Raw genomic sequence first — 11692 nt, forward strand, 5'->3', positions numbered from 1 at the left:
CGACGTCGGCCCGTGCTTACTAAGGTCTAGCCTACAGTGTTGCCTGAAATAGAATTTTAGGAATGCCTATCCATGTGGTAAGCCTACTGTAAACACCAAAAAAAGACATCCAGATGACATTGGCTCGTACTTACTGGGGTGTAGCCTTCCATGTCGGCCAGCAATGGAATATTATGAATGCCCATCCATGTGGTAGGCCCACCTTTTGTAAAACAGGCTGTTGCTATTGCTTTATTAGTCCTGATTCCTGTGACTAAACGATTTGTTTATTTAAGCGCTGAATATCAGGCACCCAACTTTATCAGGAGTTATCTCAAGCCTATTTGCAATGTGTTTACTTTACACAGCGAGAAATGCAAAAGTATTTTTTTTTCTCACTATGATCAGATTGTCAAAAAATGTACAGATACAAACTTGAAACCACTGATCATGACAATGGGGTGAAACTCCTGGACAACAGTTGTAATTTATTTCTTTATTTGTATTTAACATTTATTTAACTTGACAAGTCAGTTAAGAACAAATTATTATTTACAGTGACGGCCTTCCTTGATGGTCAAAAAGCTCAATTTTAGACTCATCTGATCAGAGTACCTTCTTCTATATGTTTGGGGAGTCTCCCTCATGCCTTTAGGTAAACACCAAATGTGTTTGTTTATTTTTTTCTTTTAGCAGTGGCTTTTTTCTGACCACTCTTCCGTAAAGCCCAGCTCTATGGAGTATACGGCTTAAAGTGGTCCAATGGACAGATTCTCCAATCTCTTTGATACTGGTCATAGAGACCAAAGATAACCCTGAAGGAGCTGCAAAGAGATTGGAGTATCTCTTTGCAGCTCCTTCAGGGTTATCTTTGGTCTCTTTGTTGCCTCTCTGATTAATGACCTCCTTGCCTGGTCTGTGAGTTTTGGTGGGCGGCCCTCTTTGGCAGGTTTGTTGTAGTGCCATATTCTTTCCATTTTTTAATAATGGATTTAATGGTGCTCTGTGGGATGTTCAAAGTTTCTGATATTTTTTTATAACCCAACCCTGATATGTACTTCTCCACAACTTTGTCCCTGACCTGTTTGGAGAGCTCCTTGGTCTTCATGATGGCGCTTGCTTGGTGGTGCCCCTTGCTTAGTGGTGTTGCAGATTCTGGGGCCTTTCAGAACAGGTATATCTATACTGAGATCATGTGACAGATCATGTCTTAATCTTTATCTTTATCTTGGCCACCAGGTCGCAGTTGCAAATGAGAACTTGTTATCAACTAGCCTACCTGGTTAAATAAAGGTGAAATAAAAAAACAAAAAAAAACTGTGACTCTTAGATTCCACACAGGTGGACTTTATTTAACTAATTATGTGACTTCTGAAGGTAATTGGTTGCACCAGATCTTATTTACGGGCTTCATAGAAAAGGGGGTGAATACATATGCACGCACCAATTTAACATTTTAAAACTTTTTTTTTTAAACAAGTTTTTTTTTTCACTTCACCAATTTTGACTATTTTGCGTATGTCCATTACATGAAATCCAAATAAAAATCCATTTAAATTACAGGTTGCAAATGCAACAAAATACGAAAAACGCCAAGGGCGATGAATACTTTGCAAGGCACTGTACTACTGTGCACCTCCCATAGTCTGTTCTGGACTTATGAAGGATTGTGAAGAGACCTCTGGTCTTGTGGTGCATGTGTGTCCGTGCTGTGTGCTAGTAGTTTAAACAGACACCTCGGTCCATTTTGCATGTCAACATGATGAAGTCAATCTCTCCTCCTCTTTGAGCCATGAGAGATTTACATGCATATTATGAATGTTAGCTCTCCATGTATATCTAAGGGCCAGCCGTTCTGCCCTGTTCTGAGCCAATTGCAATTTTCCGAGGTCTTTCTTTGTGTTACCTGACCACACGACTGAACAGTAGTCCGGGTGCGACAAAACCAGAGCCTGTAGGACCTTCCTTGTTGATAGTGTTGTTAAAAAGGCAGAGTAGTGCTTTATTATGGACAGACTATTCCCCATCTTGGCTACTGTTGTATGATCATGTTTTGACTATGACAGTATACAATCCAGGGTTACCAAGCAATTTACTCACCTCAACTTGTTGCTCAATTTCCACATTATTTAATACAAGATCTAGATGAGGTTTAGGGTTTAGTGAATGATTTGTCCCAAATACAATGCTTTTAGTTTTTGAAATATTTAGTACTAACTTATTCCTTGCCACCCATTCTGAAACTAACTGCTGGTCTTTGTTAAGTGTTGCAGTGATTTCACTCGCTGTAGTAGCTGCCTTGTATAGTGTTGAGTCATCCGCATACATCAATAGACATACTGGCTTTACTCAAGGCCAGTGGCATCTCATGCCTGCCTTGTGAGTACCCCTACTCACAAGGCAGGCAATACGCTCGACCTCATCTTTACTAGATGCTGTTCTTCCACTAACCTCATTGCAACTCCCCTCCAAGTCTCCGACCACTACCTTGTATCCTTTTCCCTCTCGCTCTCATCCAACACCTCCCACACTGCCCCTACTCGGATGGTATCGCGCCGTCCCAACCTTCGCTCTCTCTCCCCCGCTACTCTCTCCTCTTCCATCCTATCATCTCTTCCCTCTGCTCAAACCTTCTCCAACCTATCTCCTGATTCTGCCTCCTCAACCCTCCTCTCCTCCCTCTCTGCATCCTTTGACTCTCTATGTCCCCTATCCTCCAGGCCGGCTCGGTCCTCCCCTCCCGCTCCGTGGCTCGATGACTCATTGCGAGCTCACAGAACAGGGCTCCGGGCAGCCGAGCGGAGATGGAGGAAAACTCGCCTCCCTGCGGACCTGGCATCCTTTCACTCCCTCCTCTCTACATTTTGCTCCTCTGTCTCTGCTGCTAAAGCCACTTTCTACCACTCTAAATTCCAAGCATCTGCCTCTAACCCTAGGAAGCTCTTTGCCACCTTCTCCTCCCTCCTGAATTCTCCTCCCCCTCCCCTCCCCCTCCTCCCTCTCTGCAGATGACTTCGTCAACCATTTTGAAAAGAAGGTCGACGACATCCGATCCTCGTTTGCTAAGTCAAACGACACCGCTGGTTCTGCTCACACTGCCCTACCCTGTGCTCTGACCTCTTTCTCCCCTCTCTCTCCAGATGAAATCTCGTGTCTTGTGACGGCCGGCCGCCCAACAACCTGGCCACTTGACCCTATCCCCTCCTCTCTTCTCCAGACCATTTCCGGAGACCTTCTCCCTTACCTCACCTCGCTCATCAACTCATCCCTGACCGCTGGCTACGTCCCTTCTGTCTTCAAGAGAGCGAGAGTTGCACCCCTTCTGAAAAAACCTACACTCGATCCCTCCGATGTCAACAATTACAGACCAGTATCCCTTCTTTCTTTTCTCTCCAAAACTCTTGAACGTGCCGTCCTTGGCCAGCTCTCCCGCTATCTCTCTCTGAATGACCTTCTTGATCCAAATCAGTCAGGTTTCAAGACTAGTCATTCAACTGAGACTGCTCTCCTCTGTATCGCGGAGGCGCTCCGCACTGCTAAAGCTAACTCTCTCTCCTCTGCTCTCATCCTTCTAGATCTATCGGCTGCCTTCGATACTGTGAACCATCAGATCCTCCTCTCCACCCTCTCCGAGTTGGGCATCTCCGGCGCGGCCCACGCTTGGATTGCGTCCTACCTGACAGGTCGCTCCTACCAGGTGGCGTGGCGAGTTTCTGTCTCCTCACCACGCGCTCTCACCACTGGTGTCCCCCAGGGCTCTGTTCTAGGCCCTCTCCTATTCTCGCTATACACCAAGTCACTTGGCTCTGTCATAACCTCACATGGTCTCTCCTATCATTGCTATGCAGACGACACACAATTAATCTTCTCCTTTCCCCCTTCTGATGACCAGGTGGCGAATCGCATCTCTGCATGTCTGGCAGACATATCAGTGTGGATGACGGATCACCACCTCAAGCTGAACCTCGGCAAGACGGAGCTGCTCTTCCTCCCGGGGAAGGACTGCCCGTTCCATGATCTCGCCATCACGGTTGACAACTCCATTGTGTCCTCCTCCCAAAGCGCTAAGAACCTTGGCGTGATCCTGGACAACACCCTGTCATTCTCAACCAACATCAAGGCGGTGGCCCGTTCCTGTAGGTTCATGCTCTACAACATCCGCAGAGTACGACCCTGCCTCACACAGGAATCGGCGCAGGTCCTAATCCAGGCACTTGTCATCTCCCGTCTGGATTACTGCAACTCGCTGTTGGCTGGGTTCCCTGCCTGTGCCATTAAACCCCTTCAACTCATCCAGAACGCCGCAGCCCGTCTGGTGTTCAACCTTCCCAAGTTCTCTCACGTCACCCCGCTCCTCCGTTCTCTCCATTGGCTTCCAGTTGAAGCTCGCATCCGCTACAAGACCATGGTGCTTGCCTACGGAGCTGTGAGGGGAACGGCACCTCAGTACCTCCAGGCTCTGATCAGGCCCTACACCCAAACAAGGGCACTGCGTTCATCCACCTCTGGCCTGCTCGCCTCCCTACCACTGAGGAAGTACAGCTCCCGCTCAGCCCAGTCAAAGCTGTTCGCTGCTCTGGCCCCCCAATGGTGGAATAAACTCCCTCACGACGCCAGGACAGCGGAGTCAATCACCACCTTCCGGAGACACCTGAAACCCCACCTCTTTAAGGAATACCTAGGATAAGATAAGTAATCCCTCTCACCCCCCCCTCCCTTTAAGATTTAGATGCACTATTGTAAAGTGACTGTTCCACTGGATGTCATAAGATGAATGCACCAATTTGTAAGTCGCTCTGGATAAGAGCGTCTGCTAAATGACTTAAATGTAAATGTAAATGATTGAAAAAAGTAAGGGGCCTAGACAGTTGTCATGGGGAATACCTGATTCTACCTGGATTATGTTGGAGAGGATTCCATTAAAGAACACCCTCTGTGTTCTGTTACAGGTAACTCTTTATCTACATTATAGCAGGGGGTGTAAAGCCAAAACAAATATATTTTTCCAGCAGCAGACTATGATGACAATGTCAAAAGCCACACTGAAGTCTAAGAAAATAGCTCCCACAATCTTTTTATCATCAATTTCTCTCAGCCAATCGTCAGCAATTTGTGTAAGTGCTGTGCTTGTTGAGTGTCCTTCCCTATAAGCATGCTGAAAGTTTGTTGTCAATTTGTTTAACACAATTTTGTAACAGGCTGATTGGTAGGCTATTTGAGCCAGTAAAGGGGCTTTACTATTCTTGGGTAGCAGAATAACTTTTGCTTCCCTCCAAGCCTACACACTTTCTAGTTGGCTTAGATTGAAGATATGGAAAATAGGAGTGGAAATATTGTCCGCTATTATCCTCAGTAATTTCCCACTCAAGTTATCAGACCCCGGTGACTTGTCATTGTTGATAGTCAACAATATATTTTTTTAATTCTTCCACACTCACTTTACGAAATTCTACATTTATAATGCTTGTCTTTCATAATTTGATCAGATATACTTGGATGTGTAGTGTTGATTGATTATTAAATGATTATTAAACTGTTATGACATGAGTATTATTGTAACATGATGCTGCCATAGGCCTACTATTTAAGTGATAGCATATCAATCTTCATATTCTATTCTATGTAAGACAATTAAACGAATATGTAGCCTAATGTCTACACTGTAATGAATGCAAAATGTGGAAGAGAACCAGATTATGCATAGTGTAGCCTATATCCGATTTTAATCTGCACAGAACTAGAGAATGTGTGTCTGAAAATGTATTGCAAATCGCAGGTTTGAACATTCTAATGTCTTATACTTACAGCATATATATTTACTGGCTCGGTTTTCACGGAAGCAAAACACAACAGATGGTGTTTCGTGTGCAGTAATCCTCGACTGGCTACGTTTTAACCCCACCCATAGTTGAGATGCATTTAAAAGTCAATTTCCTCCTAACAGGTGTTTGAAAGAAACTTAAATATTTTTGTCTTGCTCATTAACCTTCTGAATTTCACACATACACAATCCATGTCTCATTTGTCTCAAGGCTGAAAAATCCTTATTTAACCTGCCCCCCCCCCCACCTTCATCTACACTGATTGAAGTTGATTTAACAGAAGACATCAATAAGGGATTATAGCGTTCACCTAGATTCACCTGGTCAGTCTATGTCATGGAAAGAGCAAGTATTCCTAATGTTTTGTACATTCAAATGGTAAATGTAAATGTTGGTTAGAATACAATAATCTGTTTGTTAAAATGTATGTCAGAAGAATGCTCCAACCCTGCTCTAACAAGGTCCTGGTGAGCAGCTACTATTACCCTAGACTTAGTGTGCAAGGTGGTTATTTGCCCATGCAATACATTCTATACAAGGCTTCTTCAGGCTGTCCATGGAATATGAGATTGGTATCAAATGTCAAATCTGTGTTGTTGCGAAGTTTAAAGTAGACGTGAAGGAGCAAGCATAGCACATTCCAGCGAAGTCATGCCCGACAGTCCCCTTTCACTCTCGCCATGCCAAATCAAGAGTCAAATCTCTTGTAGTAGACTTGACGCAAATCAGGATGCACTATAGCAGTAGCCTATTATAATTCTGCATTTGTGTAAAATGATGGCAATGTTTGAATGCTTTGATAATTCCTTTGCATTTACTATAGCGTATTATCTCTAACATTATCCTACAGTACCATACCATATTCAGCATGGAAATCCTCAACATACCATGCATTCGAGTGACCACGACTATTGGACTGAAGGCCTATTGGTTTATTGTGTGATGATCATGTCATGTGCTTTACAACATAGATATTGCGGCATTATGATTATAAAACAGACATATATGAAAATACCAAATAATGAACTTTAATAACTTAGTATTTATGTACATTTACATTCACATGTTGAATAATAACATGTCATGTCTCGTTCTTGTTGATGCTGGTTCACATTTGCAGATTTTCTTTCCAGATAACATACGGTTACAAAAACAGTCCAGTGACAATATTGTGTTGTTCTTCTTGGGGATCCAGAGCAAACAGACGCAGGAGATGATACATTTAGAAGCACTTGCGGTGGACAATGCTGGGGCCTGCCTCGTCGTATTCCTGCTTGGTGATCCACATAGCCTGGAAAGTGGACAGGGAAGCCAGGATGGAGCCACCGATCCAGACGGAGTATTTACGCTCAGGTGGGGCAATGATCTATAGAGAAAGAAGTATGAGTAAAAACCATAACATGTTTTTATTAAGGTTTTATTGTTGACAAATAAATGTTTATTGGAAGGTATAAATACGAATAGTGTTATTGGGTTGTCATATATGTCATACCTTGATCTTCATGGTGCTGGGAGCCAGAGCGGTGATCTCCTTTTGCATACGGTCAGCAATACCAGGGTACATGGTGGTACCACCGGACAGGACATTGTTGGCATACAGGTCCTTACGGATGTCAATGTCGCACTTCATGATGCTGTTGTAGGCGGTCTCGTGAATACCTGCAGACTCCATACCTGTTCGGATTATAACGTATTAGAAACAGCATGTCTCTATTTTGACCAATATAATAGGCGTATAAATTATCATTACTCGTTATATGATTATTACATACCAATGAATGAAGGCTGGAAGAGGGTCTCTGGGCAACGGAAACGCTCGTTACCGATGGTGATGACCTGACCATCGGGAAGCTCATAGCTCTTCTCAAGGGAGGAGGAGGAGGCGGCGGTGGCCATCTCGTTCTCAAAGTCCAGAGCCACATAGCACAGCTTTTCCTTGATGTCACGCACGATCTCACGCTCGGCTGTAATGAATAACTATTTTGCTCAGAACATGGAACAAATCATTGCAATTACGCACGTCTTGTGCGTTTTAGCGCATTTTTACAGATTATGCATGGTATTTTCATGGTGAGTCAAACAAGGCAAACAAAATCTCACCGGTTGTGACAAAAGAGTAGCCACGCTCGGTGAGGATTTTCATGAGGTAGTCAGTCAGATCGCGACCAGCCAAATCCAGACGCATGATGGCGTGGGGAAGAGCATAACCCTCATAGATGGGTACGTTGTGGGTCACACCATCACCGGAGTCCAGCACAATACCTTTAACACAAACAAAAATGTAAATATTCAGTTGACATAACTCATAGTATAGACACATGGTAGGCCACACGTAGCCGACACGTTGTTTTAGGTTAATTGTTTATGGGTAAACGCTGCATTCCTTACCAGTGGTACGACCGGAGGCGTACAGAGACAGCACAGCCTGGATCGCAACATACATGGCGGGGACGTTGAATGTCTCAAACATGATCTGAGTCATCTTTTCACGGTTAGCCTTGGGGTTCAGGGGGGCCTCAGTGAGCAGAGTGGGATGCTCCTCAGGGGCCACACGCAGCTCGTTGTAGAAGGTGTGGTGCCAGATCTTCTCCATATCATCCCAGTTAGTGATGATACCGTGCTCGATGGGGTACTTAAGAGTAAGGATACCTCTCTTGCTCTGAGCTTCATCTCCTACGTAGGAGTCCTTCTGACCCATACCGACCATGACACCCTGGAGGAAAGACGAGACTCATTGGCCTATATGGTGGCATAGCCTAATCCCAGTCAAAAAATGACGTGGGAACGCATAGATAGATAATGGATAATAAAGGATTTACGGGGCAAATTGCGTAATATGGGCCTGTTGCAGGCGTCTTCGGAATGCAGATCATACCTGGTGACGAGGGCGACCAACGATGGAGGGGAAGACAGCCCTGGGGGCGTCATCACCGGCGAACCCAGCCTTCACAAGGCCGGAGCCGTTGTCGCACACCAGAGCTGTAGTCTCGTCGTCGTCACACATCTTGAGTTCTTAATAATACACATACACAAATAACTGTCATATTTCTCCAGAGTGCACGCACACATGCCGGAGCTGTGAAACACATTAGAATAACCTAACTCACGATGCACACCTAAACGTTGTCTAACACTAAATATTGTACAAGCCACGGATGACAGTTTAACACACAAGCCTGGTTGAGTGAGAAAATCATTGCATTTACTCAAAAGGTTGTTGCAAGTTAATTCGCTACTATGTCGAAATTATATTGAATTGAGTTTAGGCACAAATCATTGGTTAGATTTACGCATTGATATTGTCACCTGTTGAATACCCTACTGGTTATATTATGCATGTTACACACTCATTTGTTGTATGAGTAAAATTATCTATCCAATTAAAATGCATTGTTTCTGAACTCCAGGAAACCACTCTAATTTCTTTCAATAACACAATGTCAAGGGGCTGTTAAATCGTTAGGTAGCCAAGCCCAGGCAACTTAGCCAGTTGTTTGTTTAAATTAAGTCTACAAACAAGGCCAAGGGTTTATCAAGTCATTTTACAGAAAGGAAAATTTGTATTTGATCTCTCTTCTACTCTTCCGCAATTTGTTTAATTTCTGTAGCCTATACAATAAATCCATGCGTAATTGGCATGCGCAATTCCTTCAGGTGAAGAGACTGTAACATCACTATCTATGTATTTTATCATATTAATTGGCTCCGCAGATGTAAAATAAAAAGAAGGGTACATCCTTTGATATCAGTCCATGAATAGTAGATCCAGTCTTTGAGGTTTGGGTTGATTCCATTTTTCTTACCTTTGGTGGTGTCTGTCTCAGATTAAGCTCAGAAGGCGGAAAGCAACTGCTGCTGGATCGAGCTATAGTGGCACTTCAAACCTTATATACTCACCGCGTTCGGCCTATTTCCCTTACCCACCATTGAGAATGTCTACGTGTTCCATTGGACATTTTTCCAGCGTCATCCATATTAGGTTCTTCGGTGTGACGGGGGAAACTTCGCAGGCAGGCTAAAGGGCTCCCCGGTTTAAAAGTGAGCAGGGCTCTCCATGTATGGGACTGTGGTCCTGATTCGAAGCCACGGCGCCAGGGCCGTATATGGAGAGTCTATGATTTGTAAGACACCCTCGTGGCACAGCAAACTACAACTGCATACAGGATCCCGGTTGGAAAGCCCTTATCGAGGAGCGCAACTGTATAGCCATATAGGAACGACAACAAGAAGGAAAGAAGGTAGTTTAAATTATTGTTCTGTCATACTACTGCAGGTTGATTACAAACATAGTAATGTTCATTTGAGCTTGGATTTGCAGTTGCACAACCGTGTTAACAATGGATTGGTCTGTATTTTTTTGTTGTTGCCATTGTGCTCTGTAATCGTTGCTGCTTGGGGTTTTAGGGTTTACTCGGTTGAGAGCTCTAGAACCCCGTGCATACCTACTGTGGGATAGCTGTAGGTTATCCAAACAATAACAGATGCCGCATTGATTCAGGCATAGCATAGGCTACGTTTAATACAACTAATTGTATGGTGCTAATTATACATGCAAAGTAAAACATTTTGAAATGTTTATTTTGTGACGAGACCCAATAAAGATTGCATTGTTATTATTATTAGCCTACATCATTATGCATCCATAGACTGACCTCTTTTCTATCATCTTATGGCCAGCATCCGACAGGTTCTCTGAAACAGCTGATAACAGCTAGCCTTATAGGCTATTTATTGTTGGTATTGTCACAGGCTATATTTAAAATTCGTTTTTTTTTAAACATACAAGTTCCAGTTGGTCAAATACATTGAGAATGTGACTTTTTACTTCTCATATACTTTAGACGTTTCAACACATAGTGGCCAGGTCATATGCTCACAGCAACACCCAAGTCAAATCATTTGTTGACAGAGACAACAGGAGCCCAGGGTTAACTCAGTGTTGGCATGAGGACCATGTCTCAAACGTTCAGATGTGTATCCTGAACATATGACATAATAAGCTATCCAAGAACCTCATATACAACCTTCTAATGCTGTGTTCAAATAAAATGAAAAGCTGCAGAGCATTTTTTCCCATTGAAATTCGGTGTAAATCACAGTTATTCCATGAACTCAAAATACAGTACATAAAGCATTTTTTTAGTAGGTCTACATTTGAGGCTTGCTTGGTTTGACAGGGTCTGTTGCCCAGCTGCTGCCACTCCACTGTCTGCCCCAGCAGGTGATGTCTGTTGGGTACGTGTCAGTTTGGTAGGAGGGGAGGAAGCAAGAGGGACAACTGCCACTATGCCTCCCCCTGTCACCAAGGGAAAATAAGCAGCTTATTCGTTCAGAAGACCACTTCAGCCTGGGCTGGAGAACCCTACACTCTCAGAACACTTTTTGGTTCTATATATATATATTTTCTATACTTTGTTTAATATATTATGGCACGCTTAAAGGTGCTATCTATATAGAACCCCAATTAACCATTTTCTTGAAAAGCCTAGAACCTTTAGGGGTGACATATATGAAGCAAGTAATAGAAACCTTTTAGAACCTTTTTTCTAAGAGTGTAATAGGACAAGAATAGACTAAGGCTGGGATTCATTCCGATCGCCTCATGAGCTCAACTGTCGTACCCCATCAGAACCCAAAATATAAGCTTGGTTTACTACAATGGTTGAAAACAATGTAACTATAAACAAACAGCCTCAAAACATGGTTAAAACTATACTTTTGATATCATGGATGGTCAGTCCTTGCATCCATTGCTCTTTCTATGAATTTGAGTGTTTACATTTCTCCAAGCCCATCCCTCAGCGTTTTACAAAAACAGAGGCGGGTTGCCCACTTTGTTATTGTTTCAATTAAGGATTCTAGCTTTAATGAGGTTCAGAGGCCTCTTCTAG

The 11692-nt window shown here is 43.5% G+C and overlaps 1 protein-coding gene across 1 annotated transcript; it reads right to left on the minus strand.

Annotated features, from left to right (window-relative positions):
* Positions 1–6718: 6718 nt before the first annotated feature.
* On the minus strand, positions 6719–9760 carry LOC124040258 (actin, alpha skeletal muscle 2-like). Its single transcript, XM_046357261.1, has 7 exons — positions 9605–9760; positions 8677–8813; positions 8190–8514; positions 7902–8063; positions 7574–7765; positions 7294–7475; positions 6719–7167 (listed from the first exon to the last, which is right to left on the minus strand). Exons 2-7 carry the CDS (start codon positions 8803–8805, stop codon positions 7024–7026), a joined length of 1134 nt encoding a protein of 377 aa, XP_046213217.1. The 5' UTR covers positions 8806–8813; positions 9605–9760; the 3' UTR covers positions 6719–7023.
* Between the last annotated feature and the right edge of the window lie 1932 nt (positions 9761–11692).

This window comes from Oncorhynchus gorbuscha, linkage group LG07 (assembly GCF_021184085.1).
Source record: "Oncorhynchus gorbuscha isolate QuinsamMale2020 ecotype Even-year linkage group LG07, OgorEven_v1.0, whole genome shotgun sequence".
In the NCBI taxonomy this organism is placed as follows: Eukaryota; Metazoa; Chordata; class Actinopteri; order Salmoniformes; family Salmonidae; genus Oncorhynchus; species Oncorhynchus gorbuscha.

What these genes read in the sequence shown, in the direction of transcription:
- LOC124040258 (XM_046357261.1), bottom strand. Translation starts at nt 8,805, where the DNA reads ATGTGTGACGACGACGAGACTACAGCTCTGGTGTGCGACAACGGCTCC. An exon ending in TTGGTCGCCCTCGTCACCAG is followed by an intron (nt 8,515 to 8,676) that starts GTATGATCTGCA and finishes TCTTTCCTCCAG; the next exon opens with GGTGTCATGGTCGGTATGGG. An exon ending in CCAGCACCATGAAGATCAAG is followed by an intron (nt 7,168 to 7,293) that starts GTATGACATATA and finishes CTTTCTCTATAG; the next exon opens with ATCATTGCCCCACCTGAGCG.